General features: G+C 46.3%; 1 protein-coding gene across 2 annotated transcripts; it reads right to left on the minus strand.

Moving 5' to 3' along the window:
- Positions 1 to 217: 217 nt before the first annotated feature.
- On the minus strand, positions 218 to 26,145 carry SLC25A40 (solute carrier family 25 member 40). 2 transcript variants are annotated; one of them, XM_063921491.1, is made up of 12 exons: positions 25,734 to 26,145; positions 24,457 to 24,514; positions 18,115 to 18,218; positions 16,177 to 16,236; positions 14,996 to 15,102; positions 12,625 to 12,692; positions 8,937 to 9,058; positions 7,930 to 8,103; positions 6,833 to 6,942; positions 3,631 to 3,712; positions 3,442 to 3,522; positions 218 to 1,010 (listed from the first exon to the last, which is right to left on the minus strand). In XM_063921491.1, exons 3-12 carry the CDS (start codon positions 18,212 to 18,214, stop codon positions 892 to 894), a joined length of 1,023 nt encoding a protein of 340 aa, XP_063777561.1. In that variant the 5' UTR covers positions 18,215 to 18,218; positions 24,457 to 24,514; positions 25,734 to 26,145; the 3' UTR covers positions 218 to 891. The 2 variants fall into 2 exon arrangements, with proteins under 2 accessions (XP_063777561.1, XP_063777560.1); XM_063921490.1 differs by lacking the exon at positions 24,457 to 24,514 and having other exon boundaries at positions 25,734 to 26,141.
- Between the last annotated feature and the right edge of the window lie 49 nt (positions 26,146 to 26,194).

The raw sequence follows: 26,194 nt of genomic DNA on the forward strand, positions 1-26,194 counted from the left end.
ATTTTCTGGCAGATAATCTGTGGTTGGAATGAAAACCTGGTTATGGATGAGAGCAACTGACAATCGACCATTTGCTCCCAAACACTGGAAAATGGACAAAACCTATCGTTCATACAAATTGGTAAAATCATGGACAGGTTTGGTCAATTTTCCAGTGTGTAGGAGCAAATGGTCGATTGTCAGTTGCTCTCATCCATTACCAGGTTTTCATTCCAACCACAGATTATCTGCCAGATAATTGTATAGTGTATGCCCATTTTAAGGCATAGAGTGCACCCCAGAAAGAGATGTTTGAAGATGAACGTAATATATAACTAATGCTATATTATGGGGATATAACCTGAGAGGAGACCCATACAGTACATCTGCAATTAATTGGGGCAATTCATCCGTCTGCCGACGACTGGGTCAAGAGACTGTCCAACATGTTGGATTTTGCCAATCTCAATTTGCCAATTCCGACCCAAAAATGATTGGAATTGGCGAGTCATGATTTTTTACAACAATCCCCTGAGAAATTGGCGATCATCAGAGTCTGCCAATCGGATCAGCATCGGTGAATCACCCTTAGATGCATGGGCTGCATTAGAGTGGGCTGTTCCCTACACATGGTAGACTGGTTTTGGGTGCTGAATCAATATTCATGACTATGCAGATTATCCATGCACTATGATCCAGAGGCACCACTGAGGCACGAGGTAGTGCAGCGTTCTTGTACAATGTACATTCTTGACCAGTGTAGATGTGTGTTTTATGCATCATACCACAGCCATGTACTCACTGAGGACATCTGCCATAACAGGGGTGGTATAAGCTAGGTGTATGCATATACAAGAGTCTGTAATCAGAATATGATGCGGGTACGTTTTTCTGCTTGAACGCCGGCAACGATCACAATGTTTTCAGCTGTTGTTCACTATTTAACTTGCGAAAAAAAGATTTTCCAAATTCATAAGTGCTGATCATTATGGCACAAGCTGGTGCGATTTTCATTAAACGAGGACTCAAACCTGGAAAGGGAAGAAGATAAAACATTATTTGATATTAATAACTGGGCATAATCCTCCAGATTTATTTTACTGAAAGTTTTTGGAGTCATAGTGACTTTTCTCTGTATGGTTCCAACTGTGTGCAACTGTACCTAGCAGGATATGTTCCCACTGCCGGGCCGGGTGGTCGGCAGCCGCCGGTACACACTGAGCGATATGACCGCTCATATCGCTCAGTGACGTCACGCAGCCGTCGACCGTGAATGCAGCTCCTGGACACCAGTCCAGATCGAGCTTGCATGCACTGCCGACAGTGATGGTTGTTGCCGACCCACGGGACCGCGCATCGATCATCGCTGGCGACATACACACTGGGCGAAAAAATGAGCGACGTCACTCATGAAGGGGGGAAAATGAGCGACGTCTCTCATTTTATCGGCAAGTGTGTATGTCCCTTTAGTCTTCCGACGGAGATTTCCTTGGAAGGATCTTTGGCGGCTGGCTTGTGTGACCTCATGGGTCATTCAGCCGGCCGCGTGTGTCACAAGTGATAGGCAGCTGCGTCCATGATACAGCCCTGGATCACATATGCATGCAGGAGGCGTCTATTAATACTAGCCGCCTCCTGCTGCATTAACATGTGCGACCATCGCTGCTGCTGCTGCATCCAAGTAACAACAGCGATGCTACATCCAAAACACATCTGAATAAGGCCGATTATTCACAATTATCCTCTATGAGTTTATGCAAAGGGTTACAGCGCAACTAGTGTGGTTGTTGTGTGCGAACAACAGAGCCGGACACATTAAAAAAATATTTAAAATAAACAAATAATTAATGGAAAATGTACAATCATGGTGCAGATCCCACCATTCAAGAACACTGCACGTCCAATTTCTCAGGTGTTTTAAACACACTTCCAGTAGGTATGCAGCCACGATGTCAACATTCAGTGTCGACAGCAGGCGGTCGACACTGATGTTGACATCATTAATGCTGACCCATGCAAAATGTCGACATTTCCAGGAGGAAATAAGGAAGGAATAAGGCTGGAAGGAAAGGACTATGTCGACATGCTAACAATGTCAATATAACATTTGTGTCGTCATGATGAATGTTGACACTGTGGCCAATGAACATATATACACCACACCCTTCCAGTACAATAGATTGTATTTCGCAAAGTGCAAGGCATTTCTAGCAAATTGAAATGCATGCCACAAATGCCTTCGTTTCACCATATTCATTTTCTCAGCACGTGTGAATGAGCCCCTTACAGTACAGAAAGTGCAGACAGCCCAATGGAGGTAGAGGCCCAGACGGACACCTCAGAAAGTCCTGCAAATGTGTTTGTAAGGTAGTTGAAAGAAAGGGATGCCCCGGAATCCCGACACGCAGGGAAAATGCCGGTGCCGGAACTCCGACATCAGCCGAAATGTAGGAGTTGGAGTATGCGCCCCACTGTACTGTTAGCCCGTGGGGGAGGGGGGTTAGGTTTAGGCACCACCGGGAACGGTTAGGGTTAGGCTGCAGGGGGTGGGAATTAGGTCAAGTTTAGGCTGTGACTAAGGGAGGGTTAGGTTTAGGCACCACCGGGGTTGGTTAGAGATGGGCTGCGGGAACGGAGGGCTAGGGGGGTATTGGGGAGGAGTAAGTATACTTACCTACATCTGTTGACATTCTCTCCATCGGGATGCCACGGTTGGTGTTCTTACTGCCGGAATCTCGAACGCCGGTAAAGAGTATCATACCAGAGAGAAAGACTGAGCAACAGGACTTGGGATAAGTGTAGAGTGCGGTGAGTAGAGGACAGATCGATGATATGGCACAGGATGGAGCAAGAGTGCAGATGGCTTTATAGCCAAACAACAAAACTTTGGAGGTATATTCTTAAGGGGGCTACACACGGAGAGATCTGTGCTTAAATTCTAAGCAATCTGACTAGGGTGCCGGTGACAGGAATGCGCGGTCCCGCGCGTCGCTATCGCCGGCTCTAGATTGCTAATTTCACCGCTGGGTGAAATGGGCGCCCCCCCGCCGCCACCCTCCCCCGCTCAGCACACATCTCCCCCATGTGTATGCCCCATGGGGTAGAGGGAGTCAATAGACGACTAGCAGAGAGGGGTAGCCTAGGTGGGTCATCTTAGCTGTGGCACGCATAACGATGTGACTGCCGTTGGGGACAGTCTGTGACAGAAAGGCTAAATAAGATCTTGGTAGTGCCATGTGCCATACACATGTGTATTTACTAATCTTGCAGAGGATTAACAATTTGGGGACTAGGATGAGTTCAGCGGAAGATGGTGGTGGGATATACAAGCTGACAGATATGAAATCAGATATACAGGACAATAAGAAAGGTGTGAGCCGGCAGTAGGCAGGTGAACATGAGAACCGTCAGTGTAATAAAGAGGACAGTCTGACCAAACCAAATGGCAATGCACTGACTCACCAGCAAAGAGGCCTCTGAACCCATTCTCAGACATAATGGAATACATTATCTTCCACGTTGACCTAGATCTTTTCTGTGAATCTAAACAACAAAAATGAGAAATTAAAACATCAAAGTTATCTTAAATCTCATATGCACTAGAAAACAGGGACAGATTATTTTCATGGAAATGAGAATTCGGAAGCTTACCGTTTAACACCTCAAGTTCTCCAAGTTCAATTTGTCTTCGTGTTTTCACAACATCAAATGGCAACGTTACTATAGCAGCAATCTGTAATATGCAGAACAGTCTCATCATCCAGAACCGCACCAGCAATTAACCAGAGCCCCACCATCCACTAACCAGAGCCCAATCATCCACTATCCAGAGCCCCACCATCCACTAACCAGAGCCCCACCATCCACTAACCAGAGCCCCACCACCCACTAACCAGATCCCAATCATCCACTAACCAGAGCCCCACCATCAGTATCCAGAGTTTTGTCACCCAGAGCCCAATCATCCACAATCCAGAGCCTCACCATACACCATCCAGAGCCCCATGACCTATAGCCCCACCCAGAGCCAGAAATAGGAGAACCTTTACTCCAGTACTAGTCTGGATATAGATCTTAAAGTATAGATGTTTGATGTTTTCTTAAAAGTAATTGTTAGATTGTTTACTCTTGATACAGCGGGATATTCGCTTTTGCTCTAGATAGAACATCCAGATAGCTTTTTAAAAAGATTAAATAGTGAATTGAAAAGGTCACAGTGCTGAACCTGCGGTGGAGCATGTGCGCTATTCCATTGCTGTGCCGTTATCTTTCTTCTAAAAACAGCTTGGCGGTCAATGTCATATTTCTTTATAATCTCAACTGAATTTACATCAATAAATAATCTGGACTTGTTTATCAGCAATGTAAATTACCCATACATTAGACTAATAAGTCACATATCCTAACAATATGCAGGCCAGCTTCATTAGTTGAAATGCAACTAGCAGAAGAGAAAGGATTTGCTAGTAGGAGGAGTAGAATTAATACTAGTACTAGCGGTAGTAGTAAGAGTACTAGAGGAGTAGTACAAGCAGAAGTAGGATTAGTACAAGCAGGAGTAGTAGAAGTAGTAGGAGTAGTACTAGCAATAGCAGGAGTAGTAGGAGCAGGAGTAGTAGGAGCAGGAGTAGGAGTAGTAGTAGAAGTACTAGCAGGAGTAGTAGTAGGAGCCATAGTACGAGTAGGAGGAGTAGTTGTATGAGTAGTTTTAGCAGGAGTACTAGTGTGGATAGGAGTAGTAGCAGGAGTAGTACTAGCATGAGTAGGAGTAGTAGGAGCAGTAGTACAAGTAGGAGGAGTAGTAGTAGGAGGAGTAGTAGTACGAGAGGAGTAGTACTAGTAGGAGTGGTAGTAGGAGGAGTAATAGTAGTACTATTTGAAGTAAGAGTAGTAGGAGCAGTAGGACTAGGAGTAGCAGTAATAGTAGGAGTAGTATTAGGAGTAGGAGTTGAAGGAGAAGTAGTAGTAGGAGTAGATGGAGGCATAGTAGTAAGAGTAATAGTAGTCGTAGGTAATGTAGAAGTAGTAAGAGTAGGAATAGTAGTAGTAGTAGGAGCAGTAATATGAGTAGTAAGAGGAGTAGTAGTAGTAATAGTAGGAGTAGAAGGAGCAGTAGTACTAGGAGTAAAAGGAGGCATAGCAGGAGTAGTAGTAGTAGTAGTATATATTATTTTTTATATATATATATATATATATATATATATATATATGTATATATATATATATTATTGTATGTGTAGGTGTAGTAGTCTCAAGCTGTCCCACAAATGGGGAGATGTATTAAGTCTCAGGGAGAGATAAAGTAGCGAGAGATACACCAATCAGCTCCCAACTGCCATGTTACAGGCGGTTTGAAAAATGACAGCTAGGAGCTGATTATTTGGTATTTTATCTCCTTTCGCTTTATCTCTCTCTTAGGCTTAGTACATAGCCCCTTTATTTCTCGCCACTGTATCTGTATCATTCTCCAAACTTTTATACATCTACCCCAGACCCTTAATTCACCAATATGGTCACATTAAACAGCCATTCTAGTCGCGCCTAGTCGTGATCGCGTTTACTAACGCTGAACATCTTTTTGTGCATTTTTCCCCCTGAAAATGCATTTTCATGGAACACACTGTTAAGCAGCATTTCATATGCAGATACAGCCGCAGTTGCACACAGAATATAGGAATGCTGCATATAATTTTAATCAGCAGAGTCTGCTTGTGCGTCTTATCTGCATAGCAACAAGTAGGGGGGGGGGGGGGGGAAAGACACCTGCGCTGGCTGTGTCACACAGGGGCTGCCCGTTTTTATGAGACTTGATAAATAAGGACGCATCTGCAAGTACCACCTATTTCATGACGTACCTTCCGTCACAATGTTAGACATATCCTAACCAGGGCAATAATCATTTACTGTACTGAATGGGCGGCTTCATTTACTTTTTACTGAGCTGCTAACATACTATACTAAAGGTGAATTCATTGTGGTATTTTAAAATAAACATAACAGCGGGAAGAATCAAAATGCAACCGGAGTTCAGAGAATGAAATAAAGGGCCTAATTCAGTGTTGATTGCAGCAGCAAATTTGTTAGCAGTTGGGCAAAACCATGGCCCTCATTCCGAGTTGATCACACAAAGCTGCTTTTTGCAGCCCGTGCGATCAACTATACTCCGCCTATGGGGGTGGGATTTTCCCCATAGCAGGGCTGCACAAGCGAACGCAGCCTTGCTATGGGGAAACACCCACCCCCCATAGGAATAAATTTGTGCAGTTTGTAAGTAGGGCTAGACATACTTACCAGCTGCGGCGTTTTCAGCCTGTTCGGTCCTGGCTCTGACGTCAAACACCCGCCCTGGACACGCTTGCGTTTCTTCAAACACGCCTGCGTTTTTCTTACCACTCCCTGAAAACTGCTCCGGACGCTGTGTGCCGCCCAGGACTGCCCACCGCCAGTCAATCTTCAATCTTCTTCTTTCCCTTCGTTATTACTCGGCGAGCAACGATGCGTGTGCAGTAGTGACCCGGTTGCACCAGTGCGAACGAAAGCATGCTGCGATCGGGTCGGGATGACCCCCATGTGCACTGCGGGGAGGGGGTGGGGGCAGATAAAACATGTGCAGAGAGAGTTAGATTTGGGTGGGGTGTGTTCAAACTGAAATCTAAATTGCAGTGTAAAAATAAAGAAGCCAGTATTTACCCTGCACAGAAACAAAATAACCCACCCAAAACTAACTCTCTCTGCAAAAGTTATATCTGCCCCCCCCCCCCCTGCAGTGCACATGGTTTTGCCCAACTGCTAACAAATTGGCTGCTGCGGTCAACTCTGAATTACCTCCAAAGAACGATAACGTCCAACTTACTGAACCGGACGCGGCTCCAGCTGCAAAACTGATGGTGAAGGTTGGCTCCGGTTTGTTGTATCTCTGGCACAGCCATTTTCTCCCAAGTTCGTAATTGTACCAGTACATCGCTGCAAGACAAACCACGCCACATGTTCTCAGAGTATTGTATAATAAATACTGTGTGGGGGGTATTTCAATTCTGCGGGATGTACCGCACATATTCCCCATATACAGTACCTGAAGCGTGCTAGATTTCTGTGCACCTCTTTGGGGTAGGAGGAAATACTAGTGATGTTGATGGATGAAATGTGCTGTTCCAAAATGGAACTTTGTGGCCTTCACGTTTAATTGAATTGCCCCCTCACCACAGTACATATACCCCTTAGAGTTTAGCCACACATAGATGATGAAATTGGAAGTATCCAGTTGTTGGGATTGTGTTAAGCAGATGGGGCTTTAGGGGTCAGTCCGAGTTGATCGCTAGCTGCCGATGTTCGCTGCTTATCGATCATTTAAATAAATGGCAAAACTATGCATGCATATGGGGCGCAATGCGCACGCGTGGCGTACGGGTACAAAGAGCATCGTAGTTTTGCACTGCTTCTAGCGACGATTCCATTTGCACAGCTGATCGCAAGGAGATTGACAGGAAGAGGGCGTTTGTGGGTGTCAACTGACCATTTTTTGGGAGTGTTTGGAAAAATGCAGGCGTGTCCAAGCGTTTGCAGGGCGGGTATCTGACGTCAATTCCAGGACCTTCGTCGCAGCAATCATCGCACAGAATAAGTAACAACAGGGCTGGTCTTGTTCTGCACAAAATGTGTTTGCAGGCGCTGGGCTGCACAGGCGTTCGCACACTTGCAAAGCGAAAATACACTCCCCCCGTGGGCAGCGACTATGCGTTTGCACGGCTGCTAAAAGTAGCTAGCGAGCGATCAACTCGGAATGAGGGCCATTATGTACTAGCTGGTGAGATATAGTTATGAGCACAATTCTGAAGCGGCTGCCTGTATTTTTCTAGCAGCAATGACATAAGGTCCATTGTGACCTTTTCTTGCTTTACAATTTATTCGAAAATTTTAATTCTACGAAATTTAGTTCAGAAATGAACTTACCAGAAAATGGGACATCTCTCATGACAGTGGGGCTCCACCCCTTCCATAGAGACAGCCAGCCCTCCTTGGCCACAGAGCTCTGGATACACGTCGTCAGCTCCTTGTACGACAGTGGTCGCAACTGCATCTTGGTCCTGATCAGCTCTAAGGGGCTAATCAGTGTTGCAGAGCCCACTGAGAAAAATAATTTAGTAAAAGAAGCAGCCTTTACACATATATAGTCACCCATGTGCACACACAGACACACATACACACACACACACACACACACACACACATGGGGTAACATCTTAGCTCTGAGCACTTAACCCGGAATCACTGGTAATGCGCATTAGTCGCAGCCTTCCCAGACAGGGATATGGCCTATTAATTGAATAGCTACAGTCAAGCGGTAATCCTTGTGGCTAATTGAATCAGAAACTTATTACATTATCAGAATATGGCTGGGTTGGCAGAACACCGATTTTCTGAGAGGTGAAAATACAATAGATATTGTGCCATTTAGATTACTAGGGCAGAGGGCTCTGGTACCGCTTCAGAGATACAAACAGTGACCAGTTTAGATATTAACATGCACAGTAAATATCCCAGAAAGATTTGTGGTCCAAATGCACAAATATTTTACTGTCCACATTGACACTTTAAAGAAGGGTTTATGGGATTCCAGCCTACCAATTTACAAGGAACTACTAGAGATATCACTGAGTCACGACTCACGAGGAACTCTATAAACTTCCTAAGCCTCCAGGATGTACCTATGTCACAGCCCATTAACTTACTGAATATCAGTTAGTGCACAAAATGGCTGCCTCCCAGATGATGGGTCTACTGGAAGATCATGTCTGAGACAGAGGTAAATGTGGAAAACTTGCCCACATAATATATAAAAATTTGAAACCGCAAACTAATGTCTCATTAGTGTAAGAGCTGTTAATTAGCTGGTAGAGTAACACATGATTTATATTGTACTAAATATTATGTTGTCAGAAATGGGAAGTAGGCCTCACATCTGGCCATGGCTCCAGCGATGAGACAGGCACTCTCTGTGCTACGCATTCGGTGTATCAATAGGTCCCGTAGTTGGTCGTAACAGGTGAAGTAAATCGCAGTAGCTGGTATAGCCATTACTCTGTGACAAATATATAAAAACAAAATACTGTGAACATCAGAAATACATGGGATGCCGGACAGCTAAGGCAAAATCCATGTGCAGGCCAGTAACGAGTTTAATACTATAGTATAATGCAGATTTATATAACCTGCCGATACCTCTGCGTACCATTGCATTCTGGGACATGTGGTGAAATAGCGCCCCCTTATACCATATGATCTCTTACATTTTCCTGTTGGGATTGGAGATCTTGATCCATCTGCATCAAAGTGAATTTCTACCCTCAACTGCATCTTTATATTGCTTTTTTTTCATTTCACTTTATTCAGTTTAATGTTATAACTTTTATCATTATGTGATTTCCACTTAAGGTGGGTACACACTGGAAGATATATCTGCAGATATATCTATGGACGGATCGGGCAGTGTGTTGAGCATACACACTGCCCGATCCGTCGGGGACTGACGTCATGAACTGGGCGGGCGTGTTTAACGCCGGCCGCCGCAGCATGTGTACGGGCGGTTGGCCGACCGCCGTACACACACAGCTACACTCCAATATATCGGTAGATATATTGGCTGTGCTGCGGGGCCGACGCAATACGTCTGTGAACGACGGAGTTCACAGACGTATCGGCCGTACACACTGGCCGACGGACCCGCGATATATCGGCCGTTCACGAGAACGGCCGATGTATCGGCCAGTGTGTACGGGCCTTTACACACACACTCGCGCATCCATCTTATTAGGTTATTACTTTATTTTTATTTAAGAGTTTACAGTTTTAGATATGTTTATATGTTTTAGTTCTTTATTATTATTTGTCATGTATATCTGTCATTTACTATTTGTTTTCTCGTAGCTGACATTGGCTGTGTTTTCAAAACTACTAATAAAGATGTAGAAGTAAACAAAAAAAAAAGTGTAAAGAGTTTTATGGTGATTAGGTTGATTGTTTTTTTCCCCCCAGAGTTTATTCTATCAACAGTTTTACTAAACCGATTGTATACAGTTTGCGCATTATATATGTTTATTAATTATTCTTGTTCTTTGCATCTATATGCAACAGTATCACATCTCCATCTAAATATAATGGTACTAAAATGTATTACTACAAATATTTCTAGATGATAAGATTTTGGAGGTTTCTTCCACCTGCTGAAACGCTTAAACAATTGATATTTTACTGCTGTTCCCAAATCCTGTAACAGAAAGTGGTAGTAACACCACATACAGTAGGTAGTAACATACCACACAGGTAGTAACATGTCTGGAGAGAGTATAATACGGGATCAGTACATAATCCCGCTGGACGGGATCCCCGCGGTCGAAATACAGACGCCGGAATCCCGACCCCCGACAGGGGTGGCGAGCGGAATGCAGCCCCTTGCGGGCTCGCCACGTTGCGGGCACGGTGCCTCGCTACGCTCGGCACACTATTATATTCTCCCTCTATGGGTGTCGTGGACACCCGCGGAGGGAGAATATGTCGGGATTGTGCCGGCTGGGATTCCGGCGTAGGTATTTCGACCGCCGGGATTCTGTCCGGCAGGATGTTGACCGCATCCCTATAATACATGTAGGTACTTGGAGAGGGCTGCTAAAGAGAGATGCAAATATAGACAATACTAAATATGATATGGGGCGGATTCAATTAGCAATGTCTCGCCACACATCCCTCCGATTACCGCTTTTTGGTATGCTCAACAACACTATTTTTCCTGTGCACCCCTATGGGGTATGAAATATGTGACAAAAACTAACAATGTTGATAAGATAGATTGTACGCTTCTTAATAACTTGGCGCTATATAAACAAATAAGGTTAATGAGATATAACTAAATAATGATAATAATTCTGTCAACACATGGTGAATTGTCCCAATATTTCTACTCCTACTGTCCCCAAAATAAATGTGCTCTTCATGCACTTCCAACCATGACCAAACACTCTGGCCAGCAAATGACCAAAGTGTGCATGTCTTTTACCTGCCCAATGAGCAAACGGGTCACCGACCCTCTTTGCCAGCGGAACTCATACGGGTGAATTTCTGGCTACAATATTCCTAGACTGTCATTTCTAGTAGCTTATGCAAAAGTAAGCTGCGACAAGACAATCTGGTCTGTTACTGGTAGCAGGAGCCAAATAACGGGAAGGAAAAAGAAAATCGCTGCTGCACAACTGCCCTCATAATAAGAAAACACACAACATGAGTCATGGCCACAATCTCCTGTGTTTTCCTTTGAAGTAATGTTTGTTTAGTGATAGCTGCATAATCTAGTTCCCATGCTATACTATAAAAATCATTTATCACATTAATTACTACTCCGCTTTTCCCCCCACCATAATATATGATCAGATATAGCTTAACGTCAATTACTGTATCTGCATACATAAAGTATTGATCTACGGCTAAGTCTGCTGGGAAAGAATACCGTGCTGAGAGCCCAAGCCGCCTTTAAAGGGCCACTAAACCTAAACACAAATGACATAAGTAATATTCACATATATAAAAAAAAGTTTCCATAACTTGATAAAAACTTTTCTGCAAAAAATTACTACAAAAGTTTTATCCAAGGGGATTACTAACAGGAAGTCTGTGGGGTGTAGATAAATATCTTCCCCATGATCACAAGGTCTTAGAGATGGTGTTGCACACACTACCATTAGGGATCTCATTTCAAGAGACCATTACCCCTACATAGTATATGTTGTCTTATGGCTGAAATACAGCACTTACATGTACAAACCCTGCTGCTTGTCCCAACCGCCGGGATCCATTTCCATTTAGCCACATCAGGCTCGTGTGATAATATCAATCGCTATATTGACACGTGTGTCCACCATTATTTTTAACTCCGTTACATAACAAGCAGCTTTTAAGTTGAACTAACTAGTCCTTTGCTTTTACTTGGCCCTAATTTTAAATCTAAAAATAAAAGTACTACATTACACATGGCAATACACACACACAGTTTTGGTCTCAATCTGCCGCAGCTATCATACATTACAGGCCCGATTCAGCAAGAATTGCAGTTTCTGCTAAAAAGCAGTTTCTGCAATCAAACAGTTGCTGCCCAGAAATAGAGAAAAAATGCCCATCGGAAATATGCGGGCTGATCGCAAAACCATACGCAATTACTGGAACATCGAAGATTTTCCCTATCTGCGCCTGGCAAGGTGGTTCACAATTTCTGTTAAACAAGAGGCTGGAAGTGGTCATCGCTGACGTCAGAGGCCCTCCTTAAAAACTCCTGGGCACACCTGCGTTTTTGCAGACACAATCAGAAAACGTTGGGTTTCCTCCCAGAAACGTTGGCTTCCTGTCACTCAAACAGCGAATGCAGTACGATCACAATGTGTACGCAATCTTTGTCGCTTTTTTTGCAAACACCCATATAGCGAATCGCTAATTTTTCGATCCAACCTGAATTAGGCCCCCATGCTGGTAACAGGAAAGGGCTAAGCACTCACAGAAAGCTCCAAAACTTTTTGCACATCTTTTATATTTTGTTTTCATTTCAGCAGTAGTTCCATTTACCCCTATCGAGAAGCCTGGAAGGACACGCAGCAGGGAACTTACAGTGTTGGTGGAAGCCCACTCCACAGTGATCGGACTCCTTCATTTCTGACAATCTGGACGAACGCATCCTGTAGAAGATAAACCAACATTACGTGAATACAGTATATGGGATTTGCTCACAATTTGTAAACATAAAAGTATTTATTTTAAAATGGAATGAAACCCAGACTGGGTACGCTGTAGAAGATGATGGGTACTTCTCTGTGAAAGCCTGTCATATATCATGGTTAAGGACAGCAAGCAACTTTGCACTTTGGCAGAACCATAGATAGGGAAGAAGGAACATGTGCCGAGACTTAAAGGTGAGAGGGGAGTGTCCAAACCCAGATCTGAATTGCAGTGTAAATAAAGCTTTGCAATTTCATTTTCCCAGTTTAGTTGGCAGCACGTTTGAATATATGGGGCAGAATGGGGTGGTCTCCACTGCCAATGTGGCTTGTACCAGCACATAAATGGCGAGCTACCCATCGCAGTACAGACAGCACCACCAGCAGAGTGATTAAGCATATAGCATTTAAGGGAGAATAAAACAAATTCTAAAATGTATTTTTCACGGGTTGGGTTCGCCGCCGGCCACCATACTGACACAAAGAAGGCCCTTGCGAGCTTGCAGCGCTCCCCACGCAGCAGGTTCGGTGGCTCGCGTCTATGGGTGTTGAGGACACCCATGAGTGGGAATTGTCCCTGTTGGTCGGCATGCCAACCATCGGGCTGTTCACCGGTCGGGATCCCGGCGACTGTATAGTGACCGGCGTTCTCCCGATCGCCGGTCACATAACCACATCCCCTTTTCCCATTTAAATTCTTTATAATTAAATATTGTAGGAATAAAAACATAAAATAATATACTGCAACAGGACGTATCTGTATATTTAGTTAGCAAAATGAATAGTAGCTGCAACACTATTTATTTTTAAAGGCACACGAAATCAGTTTACTTGTATCAGCAGTGCCTGACGTACAGCCAGTGATGGCAGTCTCTCCCAAGCCTGTTGTGTTAGATAAGAGGAACGCACACTGGCTGCTTGGCAGAGACCTCTTGTCTTGCGACATTCACAACCTCTTTACAAGACCTTGCAGAGCTGCAAATCGTTATCAGATTCATCAGCTCCAGGACAGCTACTTTGTGCAAGGCGGTTTGTGTGATGAGTAAATTCCATGTCACAGCTCTGCAGGGTATGGACTGCCGCTAAGAAATCAGCAGGCAGGAGATAGCTGTCTACATGTGTCCTGGGCTATGCAGAATTGCTCTAGATCAGTTTGGAGTGCATGCTTGATATGATTTACTAGAAGGTAATGACTCTGAATACAGAGAGTTCTGTAATGACACCAGGTGCACTATTTTCTAGTAATCAGCAAGAAGTCACACGTTATATTCTAGATCGCGGTCCTGTGTTTGCACGGAGCATTCCAACAGCTGTAAGAAGAACTACAAAGATGCAGGATTACTATGTTCTAGAATGTCTCAACTAGTGCGGATCTAAACTGAGGCCAGGCGGCACGGGGGGTGATATTCCAGGACCAACAGTTCCAACCCGTGGCAGCTACAGTGGTGGGGGCTGCAGCGCAGTCCAAAATTCAAATAGGGGAGCCAGAGCAACTACCCCCCATACATCACCGGCCGAGAGTCAGTAGCAGTTGGTGTGGTCTCCTATTTGAATTTTGGACTGTGGTGCAGCCCCACCTCTGGAGCCAGCTCCAAGAAAGCCCTAGGATTAGACTTGACCACTGATACAATTATCTCTAGCTCACTAAAGCAGATTTCTGGATTACATCTGGACTACTAGGGGGAGAGTTATCAAACCTTCTAAAGAGGATAGATGGGAAGGCTGACCATACCAACCAATCAGATTCTAGTAATCATTTAACAGAATGTACTAGAGCAGTGGTTCCCAAACTCGGTTCTCAAGCACCCACAACAGATCATGTTTTCCAGGCCACCTAGCAGGTTCTCAGGTGTATTCTTTACTCACTGACACATTTGAAAAGATCCACAGGTGGAGCTTATTATTTCACTTGTGTTTCTAGGAGGAGACCTAGAAAACTTGAACTGGGGTGGGGGGTGTCCTTGAGGGCCGGGTTTGGGAACCACTGGTCTAGATAAATTATATGAATACCCTGATTGCTTGCAATGGGCAACTTCTCTCCTTTAATAGTTTGATAAATCTGCGCCTCCTGTGTGGCAAGCTCTAGGTCTGGCAATGCCACTAATGCATAGTTCTAGGTTTGGACAAGGAGCACTAATACAGACAGTTTCAGGAGACCACAGGAACGTCTCAGGATTAAGGTTTGGCCAAGAAGACCAGCACATTGTTTCCCTCTCAATGTGCCTTCATTCTGTACTGGAATGATATATAGGCATTGCTCTTACCGCGGTTCCTCTGAATCGCCCCGGTGCTTTGTACCATGCTTTGCTGTTTCCATTCAGACAAACACAGAGGTGGTCCATGAGGCCATTGCAATAAACAAAGCAGTTCCCTAACAGAGGACATAGGACAAGAAACATTAATGCATCATAACAGGGATTTTTATTACCACCCAGTAACACACAGAGAGCTGGTTCAACTGTCTCCACTCTCACAATGGAACACTGACTCAGGAGGGATTCTAACCCCACATGCAAGGACCTCCGTTGTGGCCTAAACTCCTGTTTGTTAGTAATGGTTCCATTGACAGATAAAAACTTGTTCTTAAAATTGATTAAATATCTTTAAGGCAGACACACAAATGACACAACTGTAAACTTTTTACGCATACTATAGTGAACAAGTCAGTACATTCAAGCTGCAATTATTCAGCTACAATGTGATGCAACAATAATATAACCAAGGACATTTGTCTTCCATAGCGCAGGAGAGAACATGCCAGCTAGGAGAATACGTTTTTTGAAGGTGGACTTTAAAGGATAACTGAACCCAGGAAGACCCCACCTCCGTCATGTAATAAATATATTGTAGGTACTCTCACCACAGCACTGAAGTCACAAATGGGATTGGGGCTGGGAGACCAGCGCTCGGGATTCCAACGGTCAGCATACCGACCCCAGGATCCAGACAGCAGAATGCCAATGGGGGAAAGGCGGATGAGCGCAACAGAGCCCGTTGCGGGCTCGCTGCGCTCGCCACAGGTTCTGTGCCCACTCTGTGTCGTGGACACTCACGAGTGGGAATAGTCCCTGTGGTGCTGCATTCTGTCTGCTGACATTTTGATCGCTCAGGATCCCTGCGTCAGCATGGGGACCGCTGGAATGCCGTGCACCGGATACATGGCCGCATCCCTCACAAATGTCAGTCCTCCAGCAACCTATGACTATTACAGCCACAGAGATTAAGAGCAGCAGGCGGTACCCGACTGAATGTGCCACCCGTCCAGTCGGAGGCTGAGCTTAACCACTCAGCTGACGCTTGCTGAGTGCTATGTGCTCTCTGTGGGGGCTATACAGAGCTGATGTACTGTAGAGATAACAATGCAAGTGTAGTGTTAGTTGGGGGGGGGGGGATCTTTTAAATGCCCATCACAACATGCATAGAGCACAGACAGACAGTATCTTACCTTTAATAAAAGGTTTGCTTTGTGCTTGAAGTCGAATCTTGACAACATCCAGAGGCGTTACTAAGCGGGGGAAATAAAACTAAAGACTGTCACTAACTACATTATTAAATAAAAAACTATTAAATCGTACGCGCAATATTTATTTATTAAGTATGACTTCTGTTCAGGTACTGGAAAATGCTTCAAGTTTATAAACACTTGTCCTGATTCATGTTTGTAAGTAAAGCAAAAAAACAAGTACAGTATTTGCTGGCGTATAAGACTACTTTTTTGCCCTGAAAAACATGCCTCCAAGTGGGGGGGTCGTCTTATACGCCGGGTGCACTTCAGTTGGGATAGACATAGCTGCCATAGTGGCCTTCCGATACTCGCCCGGTGCCCATAGTGGCCTCCCGATGCCCGCCCACCTCATTCTAGATACCATCCAGTATCGCGCGGTATCCAGTGCGGCCGCGGCGGGTCACTAGTGCCAATTACAGGGAGATGCAGGGACTGTCCGGAGGCGCTGCAGTCGCGTTGTGGCCGTACAATGGTGACAATGACAGGTACTGTAATGGCACTAATACTAATGGCACTCATGTGAAACCGGTAACCATAAATGCACACAAGGGTATACTTTTATACATTTTACAACTTTCTCCTCGCCCCCTCCCCCCTTCTTATGCATACCTTGATAAATACTCCCTATCCAAATCTCTTATCAGGTCATAATATACAGTATGTCACAAATCTGATGTTCTTTTACGTTTTATTTGATGTGTGGAAGGGGGTAGTCTTATACGGCGAGTATATAACAAACTCTATATTTTGAGTGGAAATGTTGGGGGTCGTCATATACGCCCAGTCGTCTTATACGCCGGCAAATACGGTAACTGGGAAAAATCATGTTGCATTGTAGGTGGGGTAAACTGAAATCTAAATTGCAGTGTAAAAATAAAGCTGTCTAACATTTGTGAGCTACATGCAAAAGCAGACAGTATTTACCCTGCACAGAAAAATATAAGTGTGTTTGCTCCCCTTGCATGGCAACATGGTTTGTTCCAGACACAAAATTACTTGCTTTTTTAGATTTACTTACAAACATGAATCAGGTCTACAGTCTGTAAAAGGTCCTGCAAACTTCTCTCTTTACATGAGGGAATTGCGTGTCTTGTAGGCCAATACAATATGCTTATTCGACTTCATGCAAACATACGGTCAACATCTGTGTTATAAATGCCCGTGACAGAATGAACAGCTCCACAATCCCGGCGAGGGTGTGTGTGTGTGTGTGTGGGTGCAAGCGCAACAAAGCCCCATGCGGGCTCGATGTGCTTGCCACGCAGCGGGCTCACCACAGGTTCTATTCCCAGTCTATGGGTGTCCTGTGGGTCGGCATTCCGACTGCCGGCATTTTTAGCACTCGGGATGCCGGTGTCGGCATGCTGACCGCAGGGATCCCGAGCGCCGGTTACATAACCGCATCCCGACAGGAGAGGATATGTTTTAAACAGTCTAACAAATGATTCCATACCAGCGAAACCTTGCCATGACAAGACGTTGAAACCCCAAAAGTTTAAATGGTATACTGAGTTCTCTCATTTTAATTGGGGAAGCCTGAGGCAATATGAGGGTTCAAACTGTCTTTCCAGTAACTTAGGGGGACATTAAGCAGTGATAAGAGCGGAGAAGTGAGCCAGTGGAGAAGTTGCCCCATCAACCAATCAGCAGCTCTGTATCATTTTATAGTATGCAAATTATAGATGTTACTTCAGTGCTGATTGGTTGCCATGGGCAACTTCTCCACTGGCTCACTTCTCAAGGAAACGTTGAGTGGACCTGATGCTTCGCACATAAACCCCCGAAGAGTTATGTTACATAGCTATTGGTAGGTCTTCTGATTGCGGACAAGCATATAAATCTATAAATGGATCGAATACAACCATGCTGGATAATTACCAAAAAGTGAGGTGAGCAGAGCACCAGCAGAAGATGCTATAATCTGCTGGACTGGGGTGATGGTGGTAGAAGCAAGTGCTGTTTTCTCCTGATCCTTCATATTTCTGAAAGAAAAACAATTAAACGATTGTTACAGAATTGATAAAATACTGAGCTGTGGGCCTGGGTTAAAACCTCAACGCTAACATCAATTTACAAAGAGCAACGCTGGTTATTCCAATGTTTGTCCAGCAGTGTACAGAAGGACACACTTGTGACTTTTGTGCGAAGAAGATTAGTACTGTGACCCACTACAAGCAATCATATGCAAACGGTCATTTCTGTCACAGGGGATTGAAAATGCAAACACATCTCTTATTGGTTGGTATGGTACCCTTATCACAAAAAGAAATCTATAGCCTAGACCAGAGGCGTAACTAAGGGGGGTCGAGCAGGGCACGTGCCCTGGGCACCTTGGCAGGCCCAGCAGAGGGGGTTGCCGCCAGTGGCCAGGGCATCATGCCCACTCGCCTCCGTTACTGTTCCTCTGCCCCCAGCCTGGCCAGTCCCCCACCCCGCTGCTATGTGATGATATATATGAGGGGAGGAGAGCACAGCGCCTCCCCAACCCCTCAGTCCAGTGCGGCGGCTGCGGGTCGTGTCTCCTTGGTTTGGTAGCCAATCAGAGCTCGTGGACCGGTTTCTGATTGGTTAACGAACCGGCGCCAAGATACACGCAGCTGATGCGTTGAGGCCGGGCAGGAGAGGCGCTGCGGCGGTGAGCGGGGCAGCGGGCGGGCGGGAAGGGGGGGTCTGGCAGTGGCACTGTGGGGCAAGGTGTATCTGGCAGTGGCACTGTGCGGCAATGTGTATCTGGCAGTGGCACTGTGTATCTGGTAGTGGCACTGTGCATCTGGCAGTAGCACTGTGCATCTGGCAGTGGTACTGTGCATCTGGCAGTAGCACTGTGCATCTGGCAGTAGCACTGTGCATCTGGCAGTAGCACTGTGCATCTGGCAGTAGCACTGTGCATCTGGCAGTAGCACTGTGGGGCAATGTGTATCTGGCAGTGGCACTGTTGGGCAATGTGTATTTGGCACTGTGTGTACTGTGTAAAAAGGGGACTCTGCCTGCGTACTGTGTAAAAAGGGGACTCTGCCTGCGTACTGTGTAAAAAGGGGACTCTGCCTGCGTACTGTGTAAAAAGGGGACTCTACTGCCTTAATATGCAAAAATTGAATGAAGGTGTGCTGGGAGACGACACAAGGGGTAGGTGATAGTGTGCCAAAAGACGACACAAGGGGTAGGTGATAGTATGCTGAGAGCCGACACAAGGGGTACTGTAGATGATAGTGTGCTGAGAGATGACACAAGGGGGAGGTGATAGTGTGCTGAGAGGCGACACAGCGGGTAGGTGATAGTCATGTTGGCACGCCCCATTTTCAGTAGTCACCCCCCTTCTGGTATGTGACCACGCCCCTTCTGGGGCGTGGTCACACCCATTTTTTCCGCACATGCTTTACTGTAGATTTTTTATTTATTTCATTTTTTGGGGGGGGGCGGGGAGCACTCTTCATCTTGCCCTGGGCCCCAAAAACCCTAGTTATGCCTCTGGCCTAGACATATTTATAGGTATTGTTTTAGGACACCCCCCCCCCCCCCCCCAAAAAAAAAATAATCACAGAACTATTTCTAATATTGAGTATGATTTATCAAAGTTTGGAGAGAGATAAAGTGGAGCGAGATAAAGTACTAACTAATCAGCTTCTGTCTCTGTGCAAGTTGTGTTTGAAAAGTGACAGGAACGGATTGGTTGGTACTTTCGGGTCTATGTACTAAACCTTGGGGGTACATGTAATAGGGTGTTAGAAGCCAGAGGTGCGGGAGTTTCTGCGCGAATGCCCGGATTTTTAAAGCGGCAATCGGTTACAAGGCAAAACCAGTGGTCCCACGACTATTCTAGCATAGGAAGACCATTGCTTCTATATTATTCGATGGCGAACATCTGGAAGCCTCCATCGAGTGGAAAACACATGGCAATCAGAAATAAACCATCGACTATCAATGTCCCACTAGAATGACACTTAAGATGCACCATTCTCCCCAGCCTCTATCTCACTACAACAATCTTGTACATTTTCCATAATTGTAACAGTCTCCTATATATTAGTCCAAGTCTGTGACTCTGTGCGTGGCCGTAACGCTGGGCGGGGTCGCAGTGGTGGGCGGAGTTAGCAGCTCCTGCCCTGTTCCAGCACACCACTAAGCTGCAGCCACAGAATCCGCCCACCAGCCAAAAGCCACCAGTGCATGGTTTCCCCACAGTGCCAGGTAACCACGGACACCCCAATGCCGCCCGCACCACACACCCGCAAACCCACCCCCCCCTCCTTCCCTTCCTCCCTCCACCAGCTCTCACATCCAGCCATGGACGGCCCAGACACCCCCAGCCCCGGCGCCCGCATAACTGACACACTGACCACTCTAACCCCACATCCATCAGTGCCCGGAGACACGCACCACGGCCGCACGGCACACCGCCCCTCCCGTCAGCAGAACAAACCCACCTGCACCTCACGCACCCACCTGCTCCACCACGGACGCCCAGACTGCCGCAGCCCACACCACCGCTATCCCACCCGCCGCACAGCACCATCAGTTACCTTACAGCCGCGATGCGCCCGCACAGACCGCCTCCGCCCTCCCCACAACCCCAGCACAAACTGTACCGCCAGCCCCAGTCACCACAACGCCGGGACCCGCTGCACTCGCACATCCCCGTCACCAGCACCTGTCTGTGTGCAGGCGACAGGCCTCTCGCTGCTCCAGCCCCCAGCTCCACATACACAAAGTCTCTCCCCTCCCAGCACCATACACCCGCACCCAGCCATCCCGCCCCCCCTATCAGCCATCCACCCCCCCAACCAGCCATCACCCCCCACCCTATCAGCCATCACCCCCCTCCCTATCAGCCTTCACCCCCCCAGCCACCACCCCCCCAGTCAGCCATCAACCCCCCCCCTTCAGCCATCACCCCCCCCTTCAGCCATCACCCCCCCTTAAGCCATCACCCCCCCCCCTTTCAGCCATCACCCCCCTCCCTATCAGCCATCACCCCCCTCCCTATCAGCCATCACCCCCCTCCCTGTCAGCCTTCACCCCCACCAGCCATCACCCCTGTCAGCCATCACCCCTGTCAGCCATCCCCCCCCCTTCAGCCATCACCCCCCCTTTCATCAGTCACCCCCCCTTCATCCATCACCCCACCCCCTTTCAGCCATCACCCCCACCCCCTATCAGCCATCCCCCCTGTCAGCCATCACCTTCCCTGTCAGCCATCACCCCCCCTATCAGCCACCCCCCCTATCAGCCATTGCCCCCCTTATCAGCCATCACCCCATCGCCCCCCCCCTTTCAGTCATCACTCCCCCCTTTCAGCCATCACCCCCCCTTTCAGCCATCACCCCCCCTTCAGCCATCACCCCCACTCCTATCAGCCATCCCTCCCTATCAGCCACCCCCCCATCAGCCATCACCTCCCCCCTTTCAGCCATCACCTCCCCCCTTTCAGCCATCACCCCCCCTATCAGCCATCACCCCCACCAGCCATCACCCCCCCATCAGCCACACACCCCTCTATTAGCCATACACCCTATCAGCCACACACCCTTCTATCAGCCATACACCCCCTTCAGCCATACACCCCCCCTATCAGCCAATCCCTCCCCCCTTATCAGCCATCACACCTCCCTATCATCCATCCACACACCCCTATCAGCCATCCCCCGAAGTACATAAATGAGCATGCCTCCCTTTTGCTCACAACTCCGCTCACATCCCACTCATCTCAGGGTGGGGGGGGGGGGCGGTGCTGCCTCTTACACCCACATATACCATGGTCTACTATACTTTTACACACACACACACACACACACACACACACACACACACACACACACACACACACTCAGCCTGCACACTCCTAACATAACACACGCACCCTACACCCCCCCCCAAACACAGACAATACACCTACCCCATGTGTACACCACCAACACCCACCAATTTTCACACCTACCCCTATCACCCTCACACCACAATAACATACACAAATCACACAATCACACCCCGCACACCCTAAGGTCATCCCACACCCACCATAACCCCATACCTGCCAACCACCCACAGCAAATACAACACCCATCCAGCTTCTCCCCCCCCAAAAAAAAAAATACCTCTGCCTTCACCTAATGCCCCCCCTTCCACACACACACCCCTACCCCCCCAAAAAAAAACCCTCCACCCATCCATCACATATCAACACACTCCACCCATGCACACCTCCAACTCCATCCCCCTAACACCCACAACTCCATCACACACTGCACGTCCTGTCACCACCCCCATCCCTCACCCCTACACCAATACATATACAGGCACCCACCCCCACGCTATTCCGCAAGCACCATACATCACTACCCAACTCTTTTTCTTAACCCACACACACACCAACGTACCCTTCCTACATAACACTCCAACACCCACATTCCCTTCCACACACTCCACAATCCTGTACAACACCACACTACCCCTATTACACACCCACCTCCCTCTCTATACAGCCCATGGATTCTGTCACACCATCACCACAACAATTAGGCCACAACAGTACCCGTCTCACAACCAGGCACCCACATGCCAATTGCTGCCCCCCCCCCAACCTCCCAGCCACACACGACACTACCCTACACAAAGCACCCTATGCAGACAAACCAAAGCCATGCCACCTTCCAACAAACTCACTCTAAAGCACACACACACACACACACACACACACACACACACACAACACCACCAACTACTACACCTCCTAACCCCTCACCCACCCCTCATCCCTAGCCCAGCTTATACACAGGCCAGACCACATCCACCGTCCAACCTCACTCTGCTCAACCCCCCAAACTCCATTTTCTCTACACTACGCACAATCTATGTACCCCTTCCACAACTAACTAAACACCAAACATTGTTCCTTCACCCCCCTCCACAATGCAGCATGCAATATATACAACACCTACCACGTACAAACTCTGACCCTCAACACGGATTATATCTACCCATCACAACCACTGATACCCCCACAACACTACCCCTCTACCCTACAAGCAACCACATGCACTACACACACATTTACAGCCCCAATCCACACAATCAACACACCCTACCACCACTCTAAAAATCACACAACATTCTTCATCCTCCACAAACCCTATCACAAGACACCACAACCCAAAACTCATAACTACTATGCCCCTATCCCTAATCCACCTACCTTTACACAAGTACAGCACCTATGCACCTCCTCCACCATGCCCAACACCCCCATTTAAAACCAACCATACACACACACACACACACACACACACACACACACACACACACACACACACACATCCCTTCAGACTCACACATTCACATCCTCCATACAGGACACCCACCACCACTGACTACAGCTACATAGACCTTTTTACAGTACACCTCTACAATAACAACCCCATCCACATGTCCCCTTCTATAACCACACAGACACCACACGCACAACCGTCACATTCCCTTTTGTCATACTACCCACGAACAAACCTCCCATTCCACCAACACAAACTATACAACTACTATTCTACACCTTCGCTTTTCAGTAGAGATTACAGGGGCGTAGCCCCTTACGACGGTGTGAAGAGCGCCCGTAGGGCGCGTTGAATCACCTAGTATAATAATACAGGATGAAACCCAGTTTGTGCCATCTCTAAACATTTTAAGAGAAAAAGGTTGTACTGCCTTCGACAATGCCCCAATAAAGCACTGTCTCCATTCACTCTCTCGTATCAATAACATCTTCCTCAGCATATTTCAATATTGTGTTTGCACTGCGCTACATATGACTAAATGCATCTGTGTGCCTGCTCTGTACTATGCAAGGAGCGCAAACAGTCTGCCATCTTGTTCCAGCAGCTGGTGTTATCTTCTGCTCTGCAAACCCATGCAATCTGCAGACATCTAGATGAGCCAGCAACACTGAGGTGTATGACATTATCAAAATAGAATCCCACAATGCATATCCTGTGCTTTGTACTTGGTATTTTGTTTTGTAATAGGGAGCTGTATGCATAACAGGAAAGGGGACAGTACAGTCTCCTCAATGTTAGCGGTGGATCTAAAGTATGCAAATGTTCTGTACATGTGTTATCTTCTACAATCAGCCGTAGAGGTCACACTTTCCAGCAGAGCAAAGACCAAAATCAAATGATGCTAAGTCCATTGCCGACACTAATTTGCCATTTTAAACTTTCCCCCCTCTGGCCTTACCCTAATAGAATTGCAGCCTGATTTTCCTTTTCTTCATGCTGATTGAGATCCTCAGGTTCTGTTATAGTATACCATATACTTATAGCAATTGAATCACAAGACACGGGACTAGCTGTGTCGCATAAAATACTAAAAGGTAACATAGATCAGTCTGTTATGCAATATCAACTTTACCTAGTCTCAAATTGCAGATAGTAGGGTTTTACTTCTCATGCAAAATAGCGGATGTACAACTGTTCATAAGGGACTTATATAATATGATATAAAATCAGTGGTCGCACTACATCCAGTTCGTAAATTACACTCAATCCACTGTTAAAATATTTACCACAAAATCCTCAGGGATCTTAGTTGAATACAATATGTAGCATTCCAAAACGGCAGAGCTTAAGGCAAAACACTGGTGTAGTAATGCAAACAAACCCCCCCTCCAACGCATTTCACCGCATATCAAGTCCCATCAGAAGTACAGTATATAAGTTTGAGATTAATGTAGTCATTTAACAATGAAGGTTTTGTCTATTGATTTTGATTCAATCAAATTAGAAGATAACAAGTGTTTTCTCGTGTTGCTGTAGAATATACTACTGGTGAGAATTCTATAATTTTTTTTTTTTTTTTTTTATGACTATACATTTTCATTTTTTTAACCTGGTACCACCAAAAGGTATAAGGTGAGTAGGTTCTCATTCCACTTATTCTTGCTGTTCCTCTTCTGCACAGTCTAATTATCATATAATGAATAGTGAAAGAAGATGAGTTTGGCCAGGTTACAGGGGTTGCATAATGCAACAGTTTCTGTGCATTAAACATTAAATGAACATGACCTGGATGACACGGGAAGCCTCCATCGAGTGACTGGCATTATTGCCCTGCACCGCTCGGGTGTTGGGTTCAAATCTACCAGAGTGCTATCAGCAGGGACTTATTTAAATAAATATTTTCTGTACAGCACTGTGTAATAAACTGGCAATATATAAAGCTTGATGTCCAGGAGGAAAGCGTAGCTGGAAACGTATATAAAATAAATCACACACTAGATCATAACTTGTTGCAAGGTTTCATTTCGGACTATCAAATCCATGCATAAATTCTTCTAAACTAACATAAATAAACCATACAAAGCAAAGCTACAAAATGTGCACATCTGTGCATTAACTCCAGAAAGTTGTGAAACTACAAGTCCCAGCATACCCGGCCTGACAATTTCACTATAACAGTAGATCAACAGGTCGCCTGCATTTGCCATTCTCTGGCCAGTCAGATCAGAGTCCTACCTGTGATTAGTTAATCCTTGCAGGCAGCTGGCTGTCAGAGCCCTCCTGTGACAGCTGCTGGGACCTAGCCAGAGTGAATGTGGGAGAGAGGTGATCACAGACCATTATCCCTGCAGGTGACTCCAGGAGAGCTGCAGCTCTGAGCATGTGGAGATACACATGTGTGTGCCCTCTCTCCATCGGCAGGCAGCCAGGCTTACACTACACACACACGCCTCTCCTGACCTCATGGAAGCTGCTGCGCCCATTTTTGCAATGGGCCAGATTACAGCGTCAGCCACACTTCCTATAAAGAAATAACAGGACATTTTAGATTATTTTTCTATCCTTCTTAACTGAAGCAGGATGATAAGGGCTGCGGAGGAATGCGTCTATATTTCCGCAGCTATAGTTCTGGCTCTGCGCTAAACCCATGTTATAACACCTTTGACCATAGTAAACATGGCGGCTGCCTACGTCAG

The sequence above is a fragment of the Pseudophryne corroboree genome, chromosome 5 (genome assembly GCF_028390025.1).
Source record: "Pseudophryne corroboree isolate aPseCor3 chromosome 5, aPseCor3.hap2, whole genome shotgun sequence".
NCBI classification, from domain to species: domain Eukaryota; kingdom Metazoa; phylum Chordata; class Amphibia; order Anura; family Myobatrachidae; genus Pseudophryne; species Pseudophryne corroboree.